At 45.8% G+C, this 21,901-nt stretch overlaps 1 protein-coding gene across 2 annotated transcripts in view; it reads left to right on the top strand.

The window, feature by feature from the left end:
• The window catches only part of TOP3B (DNA topoisomerase III beta), an 83,611-nt gene that overhangs the window by 13,316 nt on the left and 48,394 nt on the right, over positions 1–21,901 (top strand). For both annotated transcript variants that reach the window (XM_069756637.1, XM_069756645.1), the window contains 7 exons: positions 1,172–1,278; positions 2,842–2,916; positions 3,015–3,211; positions 3,371–3,527; positions 3,976–4,089; positions 19,587–19,677; positions 20,220–20,374. In XM_069756637.1, the coding sequence (XP_069612738.1) occupies positions 1,172–1,278; positions 2,842–2,916; positions 3,015–3,211; positions 3,371–3,527; positions 3,976–4,089; positions 19,587–19,677; positions 20,220–20,374 (896 nt within the window). The remainder of the gene's footprint in view (positions 1–1,171; positions 1,279–2,841; positions 2,917–3,014; positions 3,212–3,370; positions 3,528–3,975; positions 4,090–19,586; positions 19,678–20,219; positions 20,375–21,901) is intronic.

Genomic DNA, 21,901 nt, shown 5'->3' with positions numbered 1-21,901 from the left:
ATGAGGTCTTAATAAAAAAGGAAGGGCAGGTTTTCAGCCACGTGTTGCATGTCTGCGGAGAGAAAGAGGCAGCAAGTCGCAATTTGTGTGGTGGAGAGATCTAATGTATGGCAGCACCCTCTGCTGGAAAAATCATTTCACTATACTAACGGATAAAATGACTTCCAAAATCAAATGTATATGTGCTATGAAACCTGATTGGTTACGTGATTGTTACAGGCAGAGCGAGAATAACAATGTATAATCAGCAATATATTCAAATCCTGGAAATAGATCTTGTGTGAAGTGTTAATCTGACCGCCATATTGGATTATCAGGTCTTGTTTCTGTTCTTGCCCCATCTGCAGATATCCTCAGTATTGGATGGGGAAGAGGTTTTTCCTTTTTTTCAGATGTTTCCCTGTCCTATTGGGAAAATGTCTGGAAAAACGTATGCTCTAGTTTGGAAAAAAAAAGACAAAATGCACTCTTTATCTTTCGTTTTATCTGGACTTATTACCTCACTGCTATAATCACGAAAAACACCACAGAAAATGCCTAAGGCCAAGTTCAGACAAGAATATTAAAGGCACAAGGCTTGACCAGACGCCACGTTTTATGATGTTGTCAGTTCCAGTCATTCGACCCACAGTCAGGGTGGGACTTGCGCCTGTATGTGGGTGCAGAACTCTGCTCATATTACAGTACCTGACCAATTCCTTACTTGTCCCAGACTTTTTCACAGTTTTAGGCTTGGGCTACACAAAGGGCCCTAGTTATCAGTTTCAGGCAGAAAACTGATATAAACCTATTGCAAACACCATAAGCAAAATACCTGGGACTTTTGTCGGTTTTACTCCAACTTTGCTAACTTTTGGAAAAGGGAGTGAATCTTTACAGGAGGAGAAATGGCCTAGTTTGGTCCAACAAATTGATTATAATTTAGGCAACAAATGATACCAGATATGTATTCTAGTCAGTGAGCCTGACTGGGGGACACATCAGTCTTGAGGAATGGGCCCCGAGGACTTTATTTAGTCTTACGGAATTTGTCGTATGCAATCCTATGGACTGCAGCTGTCTCTCAATCAGTGGCGCTATAGAAAGTCTCATCACTACCTTTATGACCTGCTATAGATTTCATGTGTCTTGCCCATTCAGCTTAATATCTATGATATACGTGTTGTTTCAGGAAAATATAACAACTGGGATAAAGTGGACCCCGCAGAGTTGTTCAGCAAGGCACCCACAGAGAAGAAGGAAGCCAATCCTAAGCTCAGCATGGTGAAGTTCTTACAGGTAGGTAAATGCTATCTGTCATTCATCACTTGTATCATGTATAGTGTCAGTCGAGAAACCAAAGCATTCACAATTGGGAACAGGTAACAGTGCCACTGGCATAAGACAGAAACATTTAGAAGATGCCCTTAAGGAGAGATTCTTTCTTTATACCTAATGATGAGTTCACAAGTTATATTTTTGTTGGAAATTTTTTACTGTGGAATTTCTATAACAAATTAGCAAATTGGATTCACTCACCCCCTGTCTGCTGCATAAATGTTGCAGATTTTAGATTTTATTCATTGCAATAAGTAATATCCACACACATGAAATCTGCATGTGGAGCTGAGAGCACTGGAGCCAGTGATTTAATGTACTGGTCACATGGAGGTCCTGCATGTAATCACTGCAGCTGAAGTGTACTGAAACTGGCTGAGACTATCACTGTACTAGCGCTAGTGAATTAAGGGGGAATTAGAAGGGAAGTATTGAATATTTATAAATATAAACCATTCTCTATTATCAGAAGTTTATATTTAGTTCCTAGATAGTGACACTTTATATAAAGGTATACATAAATACATGTATAGAATGACTAGAAGTAACTTACATTTCTTAAGTGTCCTGACCTCAAACAATCTACATGTAATTAAATACTGACATCAAGGGACCGATGCACCAAGACCGCCAGTCTTCATGAGTGGGCTTCCTGGAATCAGGACCTTCAGACACGTGGCATACATCTCGGTGTGCACCTTGCCACAATCCCTATTCCAGCCCCTACTTGAGTAAGATTTGCGACTTAGCAAACCACCAACGCTCTGCATGAATTCAACGAGTAGTGGTCGCCATGCCCCCACTGCCACAGTTCTGTATATTTTGTCAGAGTTGGGAGAAACTGGTGTGAGAACATTACATTTCACAAAATGTTGACGCAACTCCGAGTTGCACCTACATTTTACGACTTTTTAAAGTTTTTATACCAGAATTCTGGCATGAAAGTTTTGATGCCTCTGTACCCACATTTCTTTCTACGACTTACACTTTTCTTAGAAAATTGAAGTTTTTTGTTTAACCTTAAAAAAATGTACATCCACATTTGACTAACGTCGTCCATAAAAGCTCATATCGATGGATTTGGCCGACATGTGAATCTGTTCCCCCATCAGATGATTGTCTGAGAAGTTAAGGATCCAGCATGTCCAATTTCAGACCGCTGATCCTTTTGTTCTCTAGAGATAAGCCACCGCCAGAGATGTCTGACAGCGGCTCTCTCATAGAGAACATAGGCGCACTCAGACAAGCGAGCGTTCATATGTATGGGAGAGTCAGGTGAGATAGCCAAACCATCGTTCATCCAGTAGCTCTCTAAAGTCTATGGGGGTCTTAAGAATAACATTTTGTTGCAGAGATTATCTTTATGTGTATAGACAATAATGACCATATTGATCAGTTTTTAATTGGTTCTTCTTTTGGAAGAAGAAAAGATTTCTTTACATGCCAGACAGTGCCTTTTTAAAATAAGCAAAAGTTCCATATGTGTAAAAATAATGTATAATATATTTTTGTCATGTTACTCAGGTGGAAGGACGTGGAAGTGACTACATAGTCTTGTGGCTGGATTGTGATAAGGAGGGAGAAAATATCTGCTTTGAGGTAGCTTCATGATATGTCTTTATATCAGCTCTTTGATTTTTGTTAGTTCTGCTCTAGTCATCAGGTGCTACATCATTTTGGTCTTTGACGTTCTTCAGGTCCTGGATGCAGTGCTCCCGGGGATGACTAAAACATACGGGGGAGAGCGTACTATATACCGTGCTAAGTTCAGCTCCATCACAGACACAGATATCATGAACGCTATGAACAGTCTGGGAGAGCCCAACAAGAATGAAGCACTTTCTGTTGATGCCAGACAGGAGTTGGACCTCAGGATTGGCTGTGCCTTCACAAGGTTCCTTCATTTTCTTTCATGATGTGTTTGATCCTTGCTATTTTTCAGTAAAAGCTTTGCTATCTGGTATTATGACAGGATTTTATGAACGCTATTAATTAAACTGCTTACATATTAGTTTATAATAAACCTCATATTCTTCATCTTATTTTCACACAGATTTCAAACTAAATATTTTCAAGGGAAATATGGCAACCTTGATAGTTCCCTTATATCTTTTGGCCCCTGCCAAACCCCCACATTAGGATTCTGTGTGGAGAGACATGATAAGATCCAGTCTTTCAAGCCTGAAACTTACTGGGTCCTTCAAGTGAAGGTGAAGTGATATTGCAATATTTATTATAGTGGAATCTGGAATATGACTTTTAAGTTATTTGCTCGCTTACAAATATTGTAAAAAGTTACTAACATATAGCATGGTCCACCTTGTCCATTTGTTAGGCCGGATTTCCATACATCCTAGCTACCTGTGTCAGTTTTTTGTGTCTGAAATGATGGCAACAGATGTCAAACAGCATCACTTGTCGTCATCTGGCCTTTTTTCTCTACCAGTTTCTATAGCTAAACTGTCACTCTGGATCAAAAAACGCAACATGTAGCCTTTTATGCTCCTGATGAATATGAACAATCTCATAGCATAGTATGGAATCTGCTTTTGCATTAGTTTCCCTACAGTATTTCTGCCGGAGAGAAAAAGAAAAACCTGATGATTGTTTATTTTGGAACCCAGTTTTACGTTATCATTTTTCAAAACTTTAATTCAGGTGAGTCGTAGTCAAGAACATCCTCTCACTTTGGACTGGGATCGCGTTCGAGTCTTTGATAGAGAAATTGCACAGATGTTCTTAAACCTTACAAAAACGAGCAGGGAGGCAAAGGTAAGAATGCACTACTTCTGTTTAGATATAGATCCTTGCCAGACATGAGTCTTACTAAGTCATATAGACTTTATAGGAAGCGGTGTATATATATATATATATATATATATATGCTCAGTATATATACACTGCTCAAAAAAATAAAGAGAACACTAAAATATCACATCCTTTATATCACTGAATAAAATATTCCAGTTGTAAATCTTTATTCACTACATAGTGGAAAGCGTTGACAATAAAACATATACAATCTCTTGCCCGTTCGTGCCGCTTACACCTAAAGAACATCTCTAGAATCTGCCCTTTTCTCACCATGGAAACAACAAAAACCCTCACTGTCACCCTGATCCACTCCCGTCTGGACTACTGTAATGCTCTATTAATTGGCCTCCCCCTCACGCGACTTTCCCCTCTCCAGTCCATCCTTAATGCAGCAGCCAGGGTTGTCGATCTGGCTAATCGTTACTCGGACGCGTCCGCTCTTCGCCAATCATTACACCATCATTTATTTTTCAACAGGACAATGAACCCAAACACACCTCCAGGCTGTGTAAGGGCTATTTGACCAAGAAGGAGAGTGATGGGGTGCTACGCCAGATGACCTGGCCTCCAGTCCCCAGACCTGAACCCAATCGAGATGGTTTGGGGTGACCTGGACCGCAGAGTGAAGGCAAAAGGGCCAACAAGTGCTAAGCATCTCTGGGAACTCCTTCAAGATTTTTGGAAGACCATTCCCGGCGACTACCTCTTGAAGCTCATCAAGAGAATGCCAAGAGTGTGCAAAGCATTCATCAAAGCAAAAGGTGGCTACTTTGAAGAACCTAGAATATAAGACATATTTTCAGTTGATTCACACTTTTTTGTTAAGTATATAATTCCACATGTGTTAATTCAGAGTTTTGATGCCTTCAGTGTGAATTTACAATTTTCATAGTCATGAAAATACAGAAAAATCTTTAAATGAGAAGATGTGTCCAAACTTTTGCTCTGTACTGTATATATACATATACACAGTCACAATATTGATTTGGATTTAATTTTCATTCATTCAATTTACATTTTGTTAACTGATAAAAATAAACTACTAACACTTCTGTATTTAGAAGCATTCTTACTTTGTTTCATTTTTTTCACTACTACCTAAAACTTTTCGACAATACTGTGTATATGTTACTTTTGTGCATTTACAGTACTGGTCAAATGTTTGGACACACCTGCAGTGGTTTTTCTTGTTCTTATTGGAATGTGCACATTGTAGATTCAGGCTTAAAGCAGTAAAAGCAATAAGAAGCACATAAGGAAGGAAGGAATAAAGAAACAAGAGTCAAAGGAACCAGAATATATCTCTGATGATAGCTTTACACCCCCCTTAGCATTCATTTAAGCAGCTTCATCAGGTAGTTACCTGAGTGGCTTTCAAACTGTCTTGAAGAAGTTCCCTGAAGTGCTGAGCACTTGTTGGCTGCTTTACCTTCACTCTGCAGTTCAACTCATCCCAAACAATTTCAATTGAGTTGAGGTAGTGTGATTGTTGAGGTCATGGCATGTCATTGCAGAATGCTATGATAGTAGCCATTCTTTGTAAGTGTGCCTTGAATTTGGAATAAATGACCAAAGGTCTCACCAGCAAAGCACCCCAAACCATCACACCTCCCTCTCCATGCCTCACAGTGGGCTCTACACATGTAACAATCCGCTCACTTTTTATGCAGCTCACCATGAGATGGCGGTTAATCAGACCACAGTACAGATCTTCCCTTATCGGTTCTCACAGTATCTGGACAGAGTATGTTAAAATGTCTGCTACTGGATGTCTGTGAATCATTTATGAAGGCTGTTTTCTCCTTCGCCTCATTGGGGGACACAGGACCATGGGTGTTATGCTGCTGCCACTAGGAGGACACTAAGCAAATACACAAAAAAGTTAACTCCTCCTTTACAGTATACACCCTCTGCTGGCTCTCTCGTGAACCAGTTTCTTGCTTAGTGTCTTAGGAGGCACTAGGGTCTGATTTCAGCCCCGACTTTCTTATTTCATTTTTTACCAATTTTTGCCATTTTTTTTCCACGGATAGGACGGGCGACGGGGCCTTTCAAGGTCCCGATCTCCCAAAATCATCAACAGGCGGGAACACGGAGTGTCGCCTCCCCGTACCCCCTCCTGCAACGTCAACCTGGGCTCTCATCGGGGCGATGGATTCCTTTAATGGGTCCACTCTCCCACACCAACAACGGATGGGAACATGAGGTGTCGCCCTCATGTACCCCCTTCCGGAGCCAGGACTTCAGCCGGCCTGCCCCCCCAATGAGGTTAAGGAGAAGCTCCCTCGTAGCTTTTGTGTGGCCCCACTGCACCACCACTGAGAGAAAATTATTGGTGTCAGAAATCGTGCCCTCTCCACCTCCCTATCAAATAGATGGTGGATTGAGGATGGACGGCGCTATTAATATTCGCCGTCTGTGGTCCAGAGCTCCTGCCTCGGATCGCAGTGAGTACAGCCATCCAGCGGGAGGGAGGATTCCTTACCTCCCTCCTCGGGGTCCTGTGTTTATGCCAGGGGGGATCGGCACCCGGCCCATAGGCTGCACCGTGGTCCTTTACTACCGCCGTGGCCGTTACCTCCCCCCCGCCTGCCTCCGTGTGTGTGCCTGCGGCTCGATCCTCTCAGCTAGCGGCAGCTGCGGTGTTCTTGCTGCCGCGGCTGTTACCTCCGACCGTGGCCGCCTCCATCGCCTCTGCCCCGGCCGTTACCGCCGGCCGTGGCCTCTAATTGAGTCCCCGGCTTCTGGCCGTGCTAGGCCCAACAATGCCCACAGTCCCGGCCGGCTCCACCCCCTTCTTGGCGACTCCGCCCCCTCTCCAGCACTTCTGGTTGGGCCTGTAAAGAGTGGCCGGAGACTTGCCCTGCATCTTCCTCTCTGCCCACCTCTTCTGGCGCTTCTCGTACCTCACGAGAAGCACCAAATCTCCCATCGGATTTTGCCTCCTGGTGCGTCCTAGACAGGAAGCTTGTGGGGGACGCCATTACCGCTGCAGGATCCACGCACAGGCACTTCTCTGGGGGCACGCAGGACCTGGGTAAGACAGCCACACACACACACAACGCTGCAGGTGCACGCTGCTTAACCCCTCTGCTGCAGGCATTCACCTCTGCTGCAGGCATTCATCCTCAACATCCCTGCAAGCTTTCATCAGCCTTTTGAAGTATGTCTCAATCAAAGACTAATAAAAAGCGGATAAGACACACACGGTGATCTATGCCTCATGCACCTCATGCAACGTTTCCCTACCGCGGAAATATCCTAAGCCACTTTGCACGGACTGTGAGGCTTCAGGCTCTCAGGAGACCCCCGCTACTGTAGAAAACAGCGGTGCCAGCCCGCCTGAATGGGCTTCCTCTTTGACACAGTCCATGGCTTCTCTCGCCAAGGCCTTAGAATCCTTTCGCAATTCCTCATCAAGCCAGGGCATCTCTTTACCCCCTGTAGAGGGTTCCTCAGCCGCACATGTCTCGTTGTCAGGTCGGGGCCGGACGGCTACGCAGGGTACACATCCCTCTAGAAAACGTACCTGTGATGCTTCCCCACGGAACTCCCATGCCTCTTCATCCGCTAGCTCTGTGTCTCGTTCCCCCTCTCCAGGGGCTTACAGTGAACACGACTCAGAATACGAGTCCGATGTGGCCCCAGTCCCGGACTCCCCTGAGTTCCAGGAGTCCATTAATTTCCTCATTGAGGCGGTTAATCACGTTCTGAAGCTAGACGAAGAACCTGGTACTAACCAGGATAACCCAGTGTCCTTTAAACGAAAAAAACGGCCTCACAAGTTTTTTGCAATTCATCGAGAGTTCATGGACATTGTTAAGAGGCATAGAAATCGCCCAGATAAACGCTTCACGGGCCTAAAGCCCCTAGAAGCAAGATACCCTTTCGCACCTACTCTTAGGCAGGAATGGACTCAGTCCCCTGCAGTAGATCCACCCATATCGAGACTCGCTTCAAAGACTCTTCTATCTTTGGTGGACGGATCTTCTATTAAAAATCCCACGGATCGTCAGATTGACAACCTGGCCAGGTCGGTCTTCGAGGCCGCCGGAGCTACTCTATTCCCTTTATTCGCCACCACTTGGGTAGCTAGAGTTATGGTAGCCTGGGCCGAGGCCATAGTGAAATCCGATAGAGACAATAGCTTGCCTCCCGATGTGTCCAATCTTGCCTATCAGATTGCTCGAGCAGGAAATTATGTAGTTCATGCCTCCCTAGATGTGGCTAATTGCGCCGCACTTGCGGCCGCTAACGCCGTGGCCGCTTCAAAAAAATCCTTGACTTCCCTGCCGTACCAGCACAGGTGCCTGTTCGAAGAAAAACTCGATCAGATAATCTCAGACGCTACCGGTGGAAAAAGCAAGTTCCTCCCTCAGCATAGGCCCGTTCTCCCCTTTCGGAACCAATCCCAGGTTCGCTTCCGACCCTTTCGCGGTACCACAGTCTGGTCATCCTCAGCCGTCCCAGCTAGTTCGTCTCGTCCCCCACGCAGAGGCAGGGGGTCGCAACCTTCCTTCAGACCTTCTAATTCCTGGAGAAACAGATCTCCCCGATCCAGGCCCAAAAGTGCCCCTTCCCAAAAATTCTCTTCTCAATGACTTATGGCCATGTCCGGTGGACACAGGCAGGGTGGGAGGCCGTCTACTTTTGTTTCACCAAGTATGGTTATCGGTCGTTCATGACCAGTGGGTCAGAGATCTCGTGTCTTCCAGATACAGGATCGACTCAATTTCTCCCCCCCCCCCCGAAGCGCTTTTTCCAGTCTCGTCTTCCAAAGTCCAAGGCGCACGCAATCCCCTTTTACCAGGAGTTGCAAGCCCTCCGCAACAGCGCAGTCATTGTTCCGGTTCCGCCCACAGAATGGTTCAAGGGCTCTACTCGAACCTGTTCGTGGTGCCCAAGACGGACGGAACCATGCATCCCATTTTGGACCTGAAGCTGTTGAACAGATTCCTCTCAGTGCGCCATTTCAGGATGGAATCCCTACACTCTGTCGTCACTTCTTTGGAAAAAGGGGAATACCTGGAGTCAATCGACATCAAAGACGCATATCTTGACATTCCAATCTTCGAAAGTCATCAAAGATTCCTGTGCTTTGTGGTCGGAGACGATCATTTTCAATTCACTGCTCTGCCTTTCGGGCTCGCCTCCGCCCCCAGGGTATTCACAAAAGTCATGGCAGCCGTCATGTCTATTCTACATTCCCGGGGCATGGTGATTCTTCCATATCTGGACGATCTTCTCGTCAAAGGTTCGTCTTTTCGGGCCTGCGAAGAGAGCGTCACTGTCACCATTGACACTCTGTCTCGTTTAGGTTGGCTGGTGAACTTGGAGAAATTGTCTCCAGTTCCATCCCAGCGAGTCCCCTTTTTGGGGATGATCTTGGACACTTCCCTAGGGTTGGTAATTCTCCCTCTGGAAAAGATTTCCTCTCTAATCCGGAGAGCCCAATTCCTATCTTTGGGCCGCTCTCATTCCCTGCGGTTCACCATGCAGGTTCTCAGGAAAATGGTGGCCTCTATTGAGGCAGTTCCATTTGCCCAATTTCTTTTCCGTCCCCTGCAGCAGGCTCTGATCTCAGCATGGGACAAGAATCCAGCCTCCCTGGGTCGCCGCTTTCGCCTGGCACCCAGAATCAGGCGATCTCTCAGGTGGTGGACTGCAATGTCGTCCTTGGATCAGGGAAGGTCATTCCTCCCAGTTCACTGGCTGGTAGTGACCACCGACGCCAGTCTCCTCGTATGGGGCGCGATTTTTCGTCACCATGTGGCTCAGGGACATTGGTCTGCTCAGGAAGCCAACTTTCCGATCAACATCCTCGAGATCCGAACGATAACGCTGGCTCTTCATTGTTTCCATCACCTCTTGGCGGGACGTCCCGTCCGGATCCAATCAGACAACGCCACGGCAGTGGCGTACATTAATCGCCAGGGAGTCACGCGCAGAAGAAGAGCGATGACCGAAGTTTCGCACATTCTTCAATGGGCCAAGGCAAATCAATCGCTCATTTCCGGGAGTAGAGAATTGGGCGTCGGACTTCCTCAGCCGCCAGGGCATAGCCTCAGGCGAGTGGTCTCTTCACCCGGAAGTCTTTCACGGGATTTGCCAGCGTTTCGGCGCTCCGGATGTGGACCTCATGGCCTCCAGACTGAACACCAAGGTTCCGGCATTTATTGCCCGATCCCGCGATCCGCTAGCCATCGGCTCGGATGCCCTAGTACTCCCATGGAGCCAATTTCGTCTCCCTTACATCTTTCCGCCTCTTCCGCTGATCCCAAGGGTCATCCAAAAAATCAAAACGGAATGCGTTCCGGTGATCCTTGTCACTCCGGACTGGCCACGCCGAGCTTGGTACGAAGAGCTAATGCATTTCGTCGCCGACGTTCCCTGGAGGTTACCGGATCGTCCGGACCTTCTCTCCCAGGGACCCATTTGCCACCAGAACTCGAGAGTTCTGAATTTAACGGCCTAGCCATTGATTCCTGGATCCCAACCCAGGCCAGGTTCTCCCTTTCAAGTGGCATCTACCATGATCAACGCTAGTAAGCTTGTTTCCATACGTATTTACTGTTATGAGAGGCATATCAGTACCACAATGAACATAGCGGTCAGAGCACATACAGTGATCTGACAATAACCCAAAATCATAGAACGAGCTCTGAGATGTGGGAACTCTGCAGACCGCAATCCCTAATCCTCTCCAAACAACACTAGAGGCAGCCGTGGATTGCGCCTAACTCTGCCTATGCAACTTGGCACAGCCTGAGAAACTAACTAGCCTGAAGATAGAAAATAAGCCTACCTTGCCTCAGAGAAATACCCCAAAGGAAAAGGCAGCCCCCCACATATAATGACTGTGAGTTAAGATGAAAAGACAAACGTAGAGATGAAATAGATTCAGCAAAGTGAGGCCCGACTTTCTTAACAGAGCGAGGATAGGAAAGATAACTTTGCGGTCTACACAAAACCCTAAAGAAAACTACGCAAAGGGGGCAAAAAGACCCTCCATACCGAACTAACGGCACGGAGGTACACCCTTTGCGTCCCAGAGCTTCCAGCAACAAATTAGACAAGCTGGACAGAAAAAATAGCAAACAGATAGCAAAGAAGAACTTAGCTATGCAGATCAGCAGGCCACAGGAATGATCCAGGGAAAAACAAGTCCAACACTGGAACATTGACAGGAAGCCAGGATCAAAGCATTAGGTGGAGTTAAGTAGAGAAGCACCTAACGACCTCACCAGATCACCTGAGGGAGGAAACTCAGAAGCCGCAGTACCACTTTCCTCCACAAACGGAAGCTCCCAGAGAGAATCAGCCGAAGTACCACTTGTGACCACAGGAGGGAGCTCTGCCACAGAATTCACAACAGTACCCCCCCCTTGAGGAGGGGTCACCGAACCCTCACTAGAGCCCCCAGGCCGACCCGGATGAGCCACATGAAAGGCACGAACAAGATCGGGAGCATGGACATCAGAAGCAAAAACCCAGGAATTATCTTCCTGAGCATAACCCTTCCATTTAACCAGATACTGGAGTTTCCGTCATGAAACACGAGAATCCAAAATCTTCTCCACAATATACTCCAATTCCCCCTCCACCAAAACCGGGGCAGGAGTATCAACAGATGGAACCATAGGTGCCACGTATCTCCGCAACAATGACCTATGAAATACGTTATGTATGGAAAAAGAATCTGGGAGGGTCAGACGAAAAGACACAGGATTAAGAACCTCAGAAATCCTATACGGACCAATGAAACGAGGTTTAAACTTAGGAGAGGAAACCTTCATAGGAATATGACGAGAAGATAACCAAACCAGATCCCCAACACGAAGTCGGGGACCCACACGGCGTCTGTGATTAGCGAAACGTTGAGCCTTCTCCTGGGACAAGGTCAAATTGTCCACTACATGAGTCCAAATCTGCTGCAACCTGTCCACCACAGTATCCACACCAGGACAGTCCGAAGACTCAACCTGTCCTGAAGAGAAACGAGGATGGAACCCAGAATTGCAGAAAAATGGCGAAACCAAGGTAGCCGAGCTGGCCCGATTATTAAGGGTGAACTCAGCCAAAGGCAAAAAGGACACCCAGTCATCCTGATCGGCAGAAACAAAGCATCTCAGATATGTTTCCAAGGTCTGATTGGTTCGTTCGGTCTGGCCATTAGTCTGAGGATGGAAAGCCGAGGAAAAAGACAAGTCAATGCCCATCCTACCACAAAAGGCTCGCCAAAACCTCGAAACAAACTGGGAACCTCTGTCAGAAACGATATTCTCTGGAATGCCATGTAAACGAACCACATGCTGGAAGAACAATGGCACCAAATCAGAGGAGGAAGGCAATTTAGACAAGGGTACCAGATGGACCATCTTAGAAAAGCGATCACAGACCACCCAAATGACTGACATCTTTTGAGAAACGGGAAGATCTGAAATAAAATCCATAGAGATATGTGTCCAAGGCCTCTTCGGGACCGGCAAGGGCAAAAGTAACCCACTGGCACGAGAACAGCAGGGCTTAGCCCGAGCACAAGTCCCACAGGACTGCACAAAAGCACGCACATCCCGCGACAGAGACGGCCACCAAAAGAATCTAGCCACTAACTCTCTGGTACCAAAGATTCCAGGATGACCAGCCAACACCGAACAATGAACCTCAGAGATAACTTTATTGGTCCACCTATCAGGGACAAACAGTCTCTCCGCTGGACAACGATCAGGTTTATTAGCCTGAAATTTTTGCAGCACCCGCCGCAAATCAGGGGAGATGGCAGACACAATTACTCCTTCCTTGAGGATACCCGCCGGCTCAGACAAACCCGGAGAGTCGGGCACAAAACTCCTAGACAGAGCATCCGCCTTCACATTTTTAGAGCCCGGAAGGCACGAAATCACAAAGTCAAAACGGGCAAAAAACAGCGATCAACGAGCCTGTCTAGGATTCAACCGCTTAGCAGACTCGAGATAAGTCAAGTTCTTATGATCCGTCAATACCACCACGCGATGCTTAGCTCCTTCAAGCCAATGACGCCACTCCTCGAATGCCCACTTCATGGCCAGCAACTCTCGGTTGCCCACATCATAATTTCGCTCAGCAGGCGAAAACTTCCTGGAAAAAAAAGCGCATGGTTTCATCACTGAGCAATCAGAACCTCTCTGCGACAAAACAGCCCCTGCTCCAATCTCAGAAGCATCAACCTCGACCTGGAACGGAAGAGAAACATCTGGCTGACACAACACAGGGGCAGAAGAAAAACGACGCTTCAACTCTTGAAAAGCTTCCACAGCAGCAGAAGACCAATTGACCAAATCAGCACCCTTCTTGGTCAAATCGGTCAATGGTTTGGCAATACTAGAAAAATTGCAGATGAAGCGACGATAAAAATTAGCAAAGAACAGGAACTTTTGCAGACTTTTCAAGATGTTGGCTGAGTCCAATCATGGATGGCTTGGACCTTAACAGGATCGATCTCGATAGTAGAAGGGGAAAAGATGAACCCCAAAAATGAAACCTTCTGCACACCAAAGAGACACTTTGATCCCTTCACAAACAAAGAATTAGCACGCAGGACCTGAAAAACCGTTCTGACCTGCTTCACATGAGACTACCAATCATCCGAGAAGATCAAAATGTCATCCAAGTACACAATCAGGAATTTATCCAGGTACTCTCGGAAGATGCCATGCATAAAGGACTGAAACACTGATGGAGCATTGGCAAGTCCGAATGGCATCACTAGATACTCAAAATGACCCTCGGGCGTATTAAATGCAGTTTTCCATTCATTGCCTCGCCTGATTCGCACCAGATTATACGCACCACGAAGATCTATCTTGGTGAACCAACTAGCCCCCTTAATCCGAGCAAACAAATCAGATAACAATGGCAAGGGGTACTGAAATTTAACCGTGATCTTATTTAGAAGGCGGTAATCTATACAAGGTCTCAGCGAACCATCCTTCTTGGCTACAAAAAAGAACCCTGCTCCTAATGGCGACGATGACGGGCGAATATGCCCCTTCTCCAGGGATTCCTTCACATAACTCCGCATAGCGGTGTGCTCAGGCACGGATAAATTAAACAGTCGACCTTTTGGGAATTTACTACCAGGAATCAAATTGATAGCACAATCACAATCCCTATGCGGAGGTAGGGTATCGGACTTGGGCTCATCAAATACATCCCGGTAATCAGACAAGAACTCTGGAACCTCAGAAGGGGTGGATGACGAAATTGACAGAAATGGAACATCACCATGTACCCCCTGACAACCCCAGCTGGACACTGACATGGATTTCCAATCTAATACTGGATTATGGGCTTGTAGCCATGGCAACCCCAACACGACCACATCATGCAGATTATGCAACACCAGAAAGCGAATAACCTCCTGATGTGCAGGAGCCATGCACATGGTCAGCTGGGTCCAGTATTGAGGCTTATTCTTGGCCAAAGGCGTGGCATCAATTCCTCTCAATGGAATAGGACACTGCAAGGGCTCCAAGAGAAACCCACAACGCTTAGCATACTCCAAGTCCATCAAATTCAGGGCAGCGCCTGAATCCACAAATGCCATGACAGAATACGATGACAAAGAGCAGATCAAGGTAACGGACAGAAGAAATTTTGACTGTACCGTACCAATGGTGGCAGACCTAGCGAACCGCTTAGTGCGCTTAGGACAATCAGAGATAGCATGAGTGGAATCACCACAGTAGAAACACAGCCCATTCAGACGTCTATGTTCTTGCCGTTTAACTCTGGTCAAAGTCCTATCGCACTGCATAGGCTCAGGTCTAAGCTCAGGTAATACCGCCAAATGGTGCACAGATTTACGCTCACGCAAGCGTCGACCGATCTGAATTGCCAAAGACATAGACTCATTCAAACCAGCAGGCATAGGAAATCCCACCATGACATCCTTAACCCCTTCATGACCGGGGGATTTTTCCGTGTTCGTTTTTCGCTCCCCTCCTTCCCAGAGCCATAACTTATATTTTTCCGTCAATTTGGCCATGTGAGGGCTTATTTTTTGCGGGACGAGTTGTACTTTTGAACGACATCATTGGTTTTAGCATGTCGTGTACTAGAAAACGGGAAAAAAATTCCAAGTGCGGTGAAATTGCAAAAAAAGTGCAATCCCACATTGGTTTTTTGTTTGGCTTTTTTGCTAGGTTCACTAAATGCTAAAAATGACCTGCCATTATGATTCTCCAGGTCATTACGAGTTCATAGACACCAAACATGACTAGGTTATTTTTTATCTAAGTGGTGAAAAAAAATTCCAAACTTTGCTAAAAAAAAAAAAAAAAATTGTGCCATTTTCCGATACTCATAGCGTCTCCATTTTTCATCATCTGGGGTCGGTTGAGGGCTTATTTTTTGCGTTCCGAGATGACGTTTCTAATGATAGCATTTCGGTGCAGATACGTTCTTTTGATCGCCCGTTTTTGCATTTTAATGCAATGTCGCGACGACCAAAAAAAACGTAATTCTGGCGTTTCGAGTTTTTTTCCCGCTACGCTGTTTAGCGATCAGGTTAATACTTTTTTTTATTTGATAGATCGGGCGATTCTGAGCGCGGCGATACCAAATATGCGTAGATTTGATATTTTTTTTATTGATTTATTTTGATTGGGGCGAAAGGGGGGTGATTTAAACTTTTATGTTTTTTTTATTTTTTTCACATTTTTTTAAACTTTTTTTTTTAACTTTTGCCATGCTTCAATAGCCTCCATGAGAGGCTAGAAGCAGGCACAACCCGATCGGCTCTGCTGATCGCTGCTATGTAGCAGAATTGCACGTGTGCTGTGAGCGCCGACCACAGGGTGGCGCTCACAGCGACGGGCAATCAGTAACCATAGAGGTCTCAAGGACCTCTATGGTTACAATATACAAGCATCGCCGACCCCCGATCATGTGACGGGGGTCGGCGATGACGTCATTTCCGGCCGCCCGGCCGGAAGCGGTAGTTAAATGCCGCTGTCTGCGTTTGACAGCGGCATTTAACTAGTTAATAGGTGCGGGCAGATCGCGATTCTGCCCGCGCCTATTACGGGCACATGTCAGCTGTTCAAAACAGCTGACATGTCCCGGCTTTGGTGCGGGCTCACCGCGGAGCCCTGCATCAAAGCAGGGGAGCCGGCATCGGACGGTATAGTACGTCCGATACCGGTAAGGGGTTAAGGGCTTCAGAAAGACCCTTTCTGAACATAGCTGCCAGCGCAGATTCATTCCATTGAGTGAGTACGGACCACTTTCTAAATTTCTGACAATATACCTCTATCTCATCCTGACCCTGACTAAGAGCCAGCAAATTCTTTTCTGCCTGATCCACTGAATTAGGCTCATCGTACAGCAATCCGAGCGCCAGGAAAAACGCATCGATATTACTTAATGCAGGATCTCCTGGCGCAAGAGAAAATGCCCAGTCCTGAGGGTCGCCGCGCAAAAAAGAAATAATAATCAAAACCTGTTGAACTGGATCACCAGAGGAGCGAGGTTTCAAGGCGAGAAATAGCTTACAATTATTTTTGAAACTCAGAAACTTACCGTAGTTCTATCTCCAAAAAACAAATCAGGAATAGGAATTCTTGGTTCTAACATAGATTTCTGATCAATAGTGTCTTGAATCTTTTGTACTCTTGCCGAGAACTGATCCACAAATGAAGACAGACTTCTAATGTCCATCACTACACCTGTGTACTGAACCACCCTAATGTCTAGGGGAAAAAAAAGGCAAAACACAGTGCAAAGAAAAAAAAATGGTCTGAGAACTTCTTTTTTCCCTCTATTGAGAATCATTAGTACTTTTGGCTTCCTGTACTGTTATGAGAGGCAATTCAGTACCACAATGAACATAGCGGTCAGAGCACATACAGTGATCTGACAATAACCCAAAATCATAGAACGAGCTCTGAGACGTGGGAACTCTGCAGACCGCAATCCCTAATCCTCTCCAAACAACACTAGAGGCAGCCGTGGATTGCGCCTAACTCTGCCTATGCAACTCGGCACAGCCTGAGAAACTAACTAGCCTGAAGATAGAAAATAAGCCTACCTTGCCTCAGAGAAATACCCCAAAGGAAAAGGCAGCCCCCCACATATAATGACTGTGAGTTAAGATGAAAAGACAAACGTAGAGATGAAATAGATTCAGCAAAGTGAGGCCCGACTTTCTTAACAGAGCGAGGATAGGAAAGATAACTTTGCGGTCTACACAAAACCCTAAAGAAAACCACGCAAAGGGGGCAAAAAGACCCTCCGTACCGAACTAACGGCACGGAGGTACACCCTTTGCGTCCCAGAGCTTCCAGCAACAAATTAGACAAGCTGGACAAAAAAAATAGCAAACAAATAGCAAAGAAGAACTTAGCTATGCAGAGCAGCAGGCCACAGGAATGATCCAGGGAAAAACAAGTCCAACACTGGAACATTGACAGGAAGCCAGGATCAAAGCATTAGGTGGAGTTAAGTAGAGAAGCACCTAACGACCTCACCAGATCACCTGAGGGAGGAAACTCAGAAGCCGCAGTACCACTTTCCTCCACAAACGGAAGCTCCCAGAGAGAATCAGCCGAAGTACCACTTGTGACCACAGGAGGGAGCTCTGCCACAGAATTCACAACAATTTACCATCGCGTTTGGAAAACTTTTTTCTCATGGTGTAAATATAAGGGTCTTTCCCCATTGGTGTTTTCTATCCCCTCCATTCTGGAGTTTCTCGAAGCGGGTCTAGATTCAGGCCTAGCGCTGGCCTCTCTCAAGGGCCAGATCTCAGCCCTCTCTGTCCTTTTCCAGCGTCGGATAGCTTTCAAGCCTCAGGTTAAGACCTTCATGCTGGGAGTTTCTCATCTTGTCCCTCCGTACAAGATGCCTTTAGAACCTTGGGACCTTAACTTGGTCCTCAGTGCTTTACAAGAGACACCCTTCGAGCCATTACAGGATGTTTTTCTCTCTCTCCTTTCATGGAAAGTTGCCTTTCTGGTGGCAATAACATCCATGAGACGGGTGTCGGAACTGGCAGGGTTGTCGTGCAAACCTCCATTTATGATTTTCCACCAGGACAAGGTGGTGCTCAGGACGTCCCCGTCCTTCTTACCTAAAGTCGTCTCGACTTTTAATCTGAATGAAGAAATTGTCCTGTCCTCGTTCTGTCCATCGTACTGAGCAAGCCCTGCACACTTAGACTTGGTGAGGGCTCTCAGAAAGTACATTTCCAGAACGGCGTCTTTTCGCAAAGCTGATGCCCTTTTTGTGCTTCTGGATGGTCACAGAAAGGGTTTTCCTGCCTCGAAGGCCACGATAGCCAGATGGCTTCGTTCAGCGATCCAAGAAGCTTACCGTGTCAAAGGCCAGCCTATCCCCGCTGGGATTAAGGCACACTCCACTCGATCAGTGGGGGCCTCCTGGGCCATTCGGCACCAGCCATCCGCACAGCAAGTGTGTAAAGCTGCGACTTGGTCCAGTCTTCACACGTTCGCTAAACATTACAACATTCATGTTCAAGCCTCCTCAGAACGCGGTGCTTGAGTTTTCACCTGTTGTGACGTTTTCCAACCCAGGGACTGCTTTCGGGTGTCCCCCAATGAGGCGAAGGAGAAACAGGGATTTTTTTGTACTCACCGTAAAATCCTTTTCTCCGAACCAATCATTGGGGGACACAGCACCCACCTGTTAGCCCGCTGGCTTGTAGTCTTTGTTGGTTTTGGCATACTGCAATTCAGTTTGTGAGCTCCTACTGCTTTGGCACTGAACTGGTTCACAAGAGAGCCAGCAAAGGGTGTATACTGCGGAGGAGGAGTTAACTTTTTTGTGTATTTGCTTAGTGTCCTCCTAGTAGCAGCAGCATAACACCCATGGTCCTGTGCCCCCCAATGATTGGCTCGGAGAAAAGGATTTTATGGTGAGTACACAAAAATCCCTGTATTTGAGGTACTGTAAATGTTCGGTTTCTGAAGCTAGTAACTCTGATGAACTTATCCTCTGCAGCAGAGATAATTCTTGATCTTTCTTTCCTGGGCGGTCCTCATGAGAACCAGCTTCATCATAGTGATTGATGGTTTTTATTACTGCCCTCAATCTATTGAGAAAATATTCAGTATAACCTATTTTTTAATCATTTAGTCCTCTGACCTTTCCAGTATTTTGGGTGTAGTGGGCGGTCCTATCAGTGACGGACAGCTATCTCAGTATGTACACTTATACAAAGGAAGCTATCAGTCAATGATAGAACTTCCTACTGGACCAAAATCTTGCAAAAGATTAAATGATAAAAACTCAGTTGATACTGAATCTTTTCTCACAAAATTATATATCAATCTACTTTGCTAACTTTGCTTTATAGCCTGCACATTGGACTGCTTTTTGTTGGTGACAGCTTCACTTTAAGATAATTTATCTAGAAATTACTGAGACATATTTTTAATCAGATGTTTTTCTTGCAGGTAGAATCTGTCAGCAAAAAGGAGAAAGCGAAGCAGAGACCTCAGGCATTAAACACAGTGGAAATGTTGAGAGTGGCAAGTTCAGCTTTGGGTATGTTGAATGTATAAAGTAGTTTTTTTTTTAAGACAAAGTATAGACCATGCATTTGAAATTGGCCATCTAATGCCCCAGATAGCTGAACCATTACTTTATTCATGGCATAAAAGACTGAAAGTGGAAATAAGACTTTGGGACTTTGCTAAAGTTGTTGCTGTGGCAAGAAGTTCATGTTGTATTCAGGACTTTGGAGTCGGTGTTCATTTTGGTGGAGTTGGTGTAAAATGGACCAAATTCGACTCCTAAAATATATAATAAATTGGGTACAGTAGTACAATGCAGGATGTTTAAAAGTTTTCAGAATAATTTGGTAAAGTTATGAAATGTTCTATGAATGTCTGTTCTGTTCCTGATCTAAGGATCTTGGCTTTTAGTTGGGATGAATCTGTGCTGCACTTTATGTACATTCTCAGTAGTGAGGCAGTGCTGTGGAGTCAGAGTCAGAGGTCTGGCTTACCGACTCCACAGCCCTGGTTGTATTAAAGATGTTCATGATAATTATCTTTTCAGTGTGATATATAATTGTCTCATTTTAGGTATGGGTCCTCAACATACAATGCAGATTGCGGAGCGATTATATACTCAAGGCTACATCAGCTATCCTCGCACAGAGACCACACACTATCCTGAGAACTTTGATCTGAAAGGGACCCTGAGGCAGCAGGCTAGCAATCCATTCTGGGGCGATACGGTGAGTAAAACAAAAAGTAATAGTTTTTTTATTTTTAGGCACTGTTCACACATTGTTTTCTGTGTTCAAAGCCCATTTTTGGATTAGGTCTCCATGATTGATGCATGATTCTTGCGTACACAATACTAAGCGTCTGCTGGAGTTGTGTAAAGCACTGCTTCATTCTCAGGATGAGATGAAGAGCATGTCACCATCTTAACAGTCTGAAAGACAAATCTTGGCTAAGCTCCTTATTTTCAAAGAAATCTTAAAGCCACAGAATGCAGTGTTATTCCATATAGTGTTGTGTGCTCTCAACTTTGTGCCAGTTATGTGGACACCCACTTCTTTTTCACCATGACTATTCACTCCTGTGCACAGTAAGGATTATTAGACAACAGACAACCTCAGATGAATTGAAGTAAACTAGTTACACTGTTCTTGATATCCAAGTTGTCAGGTTCAGTATGAAATCAGCCATTTCTCAATAATTACTTTGTCGCCTCATTGGGGGACACAGGACCATAGGTGTTATGCTGCTGTCCACTAGGAGGCGACACTATGCATAATCTGAAAAAGATTAACTGTGGCTCCTCCTCTGCAGTATACACCCCTGGACGGCGTCAGCCTTCTCCAGTTTTTGCTTAGTGTCGCATAGGAGGCACACCTAAAGATTTTTTTTTTCTTACTACGTTTTTTCCGACGGGATTACAGATGAAAAAAAGAGGGTCTCCTGTGAGACTCCCGACATGGCTCCTTCCTCGGCCCCCTATTACGGGGTGCCCAGTTGAAGTAGAGATGGCTATTCCCCATGTTTGACCTCCAGAATTCAAATCTGACAGTGAAAATTGTTAGTTGGCTCTTGTTTATATAATATTTAAGAGTTTTCCTTTTACTGCTGCATATAATTAACTCCTTCGCGACATGCGCCGTACTAGTACTGCGCTGCCGGCACTGCATTTGTGCCAGCAGCAGTACTAGTACGGCGCACCGATCACCGCGGTGATTGGGTGCGGGTGTCAGCTGTATATGACAGCTGACACCCCGCAGCAATGCCCACGATCGGCGCTAGCGCCGATCGCGGGCATTTAACCCCTCTGATGCCGCTGTCAGTAGTGACAGCGTCATAGAGGGGGATCGCGCAGGGACGGGGGCTCCCTGCGCTCTCCCACCGGAGCAACGCGATGAGATCGCGTTGCTCCGGTGATCCTGAAGGAGTCCCTGGATCCAAGATGGCCGCGGGACTCCTTCCTTCTGCTGAGAGTTGCTGAGAGCAGGCACCGGAAAGCCACCTAAACTTGCCTGTCAGATCACTGATCTGACAGAGTGCTATGCACACTGTCAGATCAATGATCTGATCTAATACAGCGATGTCCCACCCTGGGACAATGGTAGAAAGTAAAAAAAAAAAAATAGAATGTATAAAAAAAAATAAAAAAAATCCCCAAATAAAGAAAAAAAAAACATTTCCCAGTAAATCCATTTGTTCATCACCCCCTTAGTTAGGGAAAAATAATAAAATGTAAAAAAATGTATTTATTTCCATTT

This window comes from Ranitomeya imitator, chromosome 1 (genome assembly GCF_032444005.1).
Source record: "Ranitomeya imitator isolate aRanImi1 chromosome 1, aRanImi1.pri, whole genome shotgun sequence".
Lineage (NCBI taxonomy): Eukaryota > Metazoa > Chordata > Amphibia > Anura > Dendrobatidae > Ranitomeya > Ranitomeya imitator.
The sequence above is the reverse complement of the archived record's forward strand: the minus strand, read 5'-3'. Positions and strand labels throughout refer to the sequence as shown.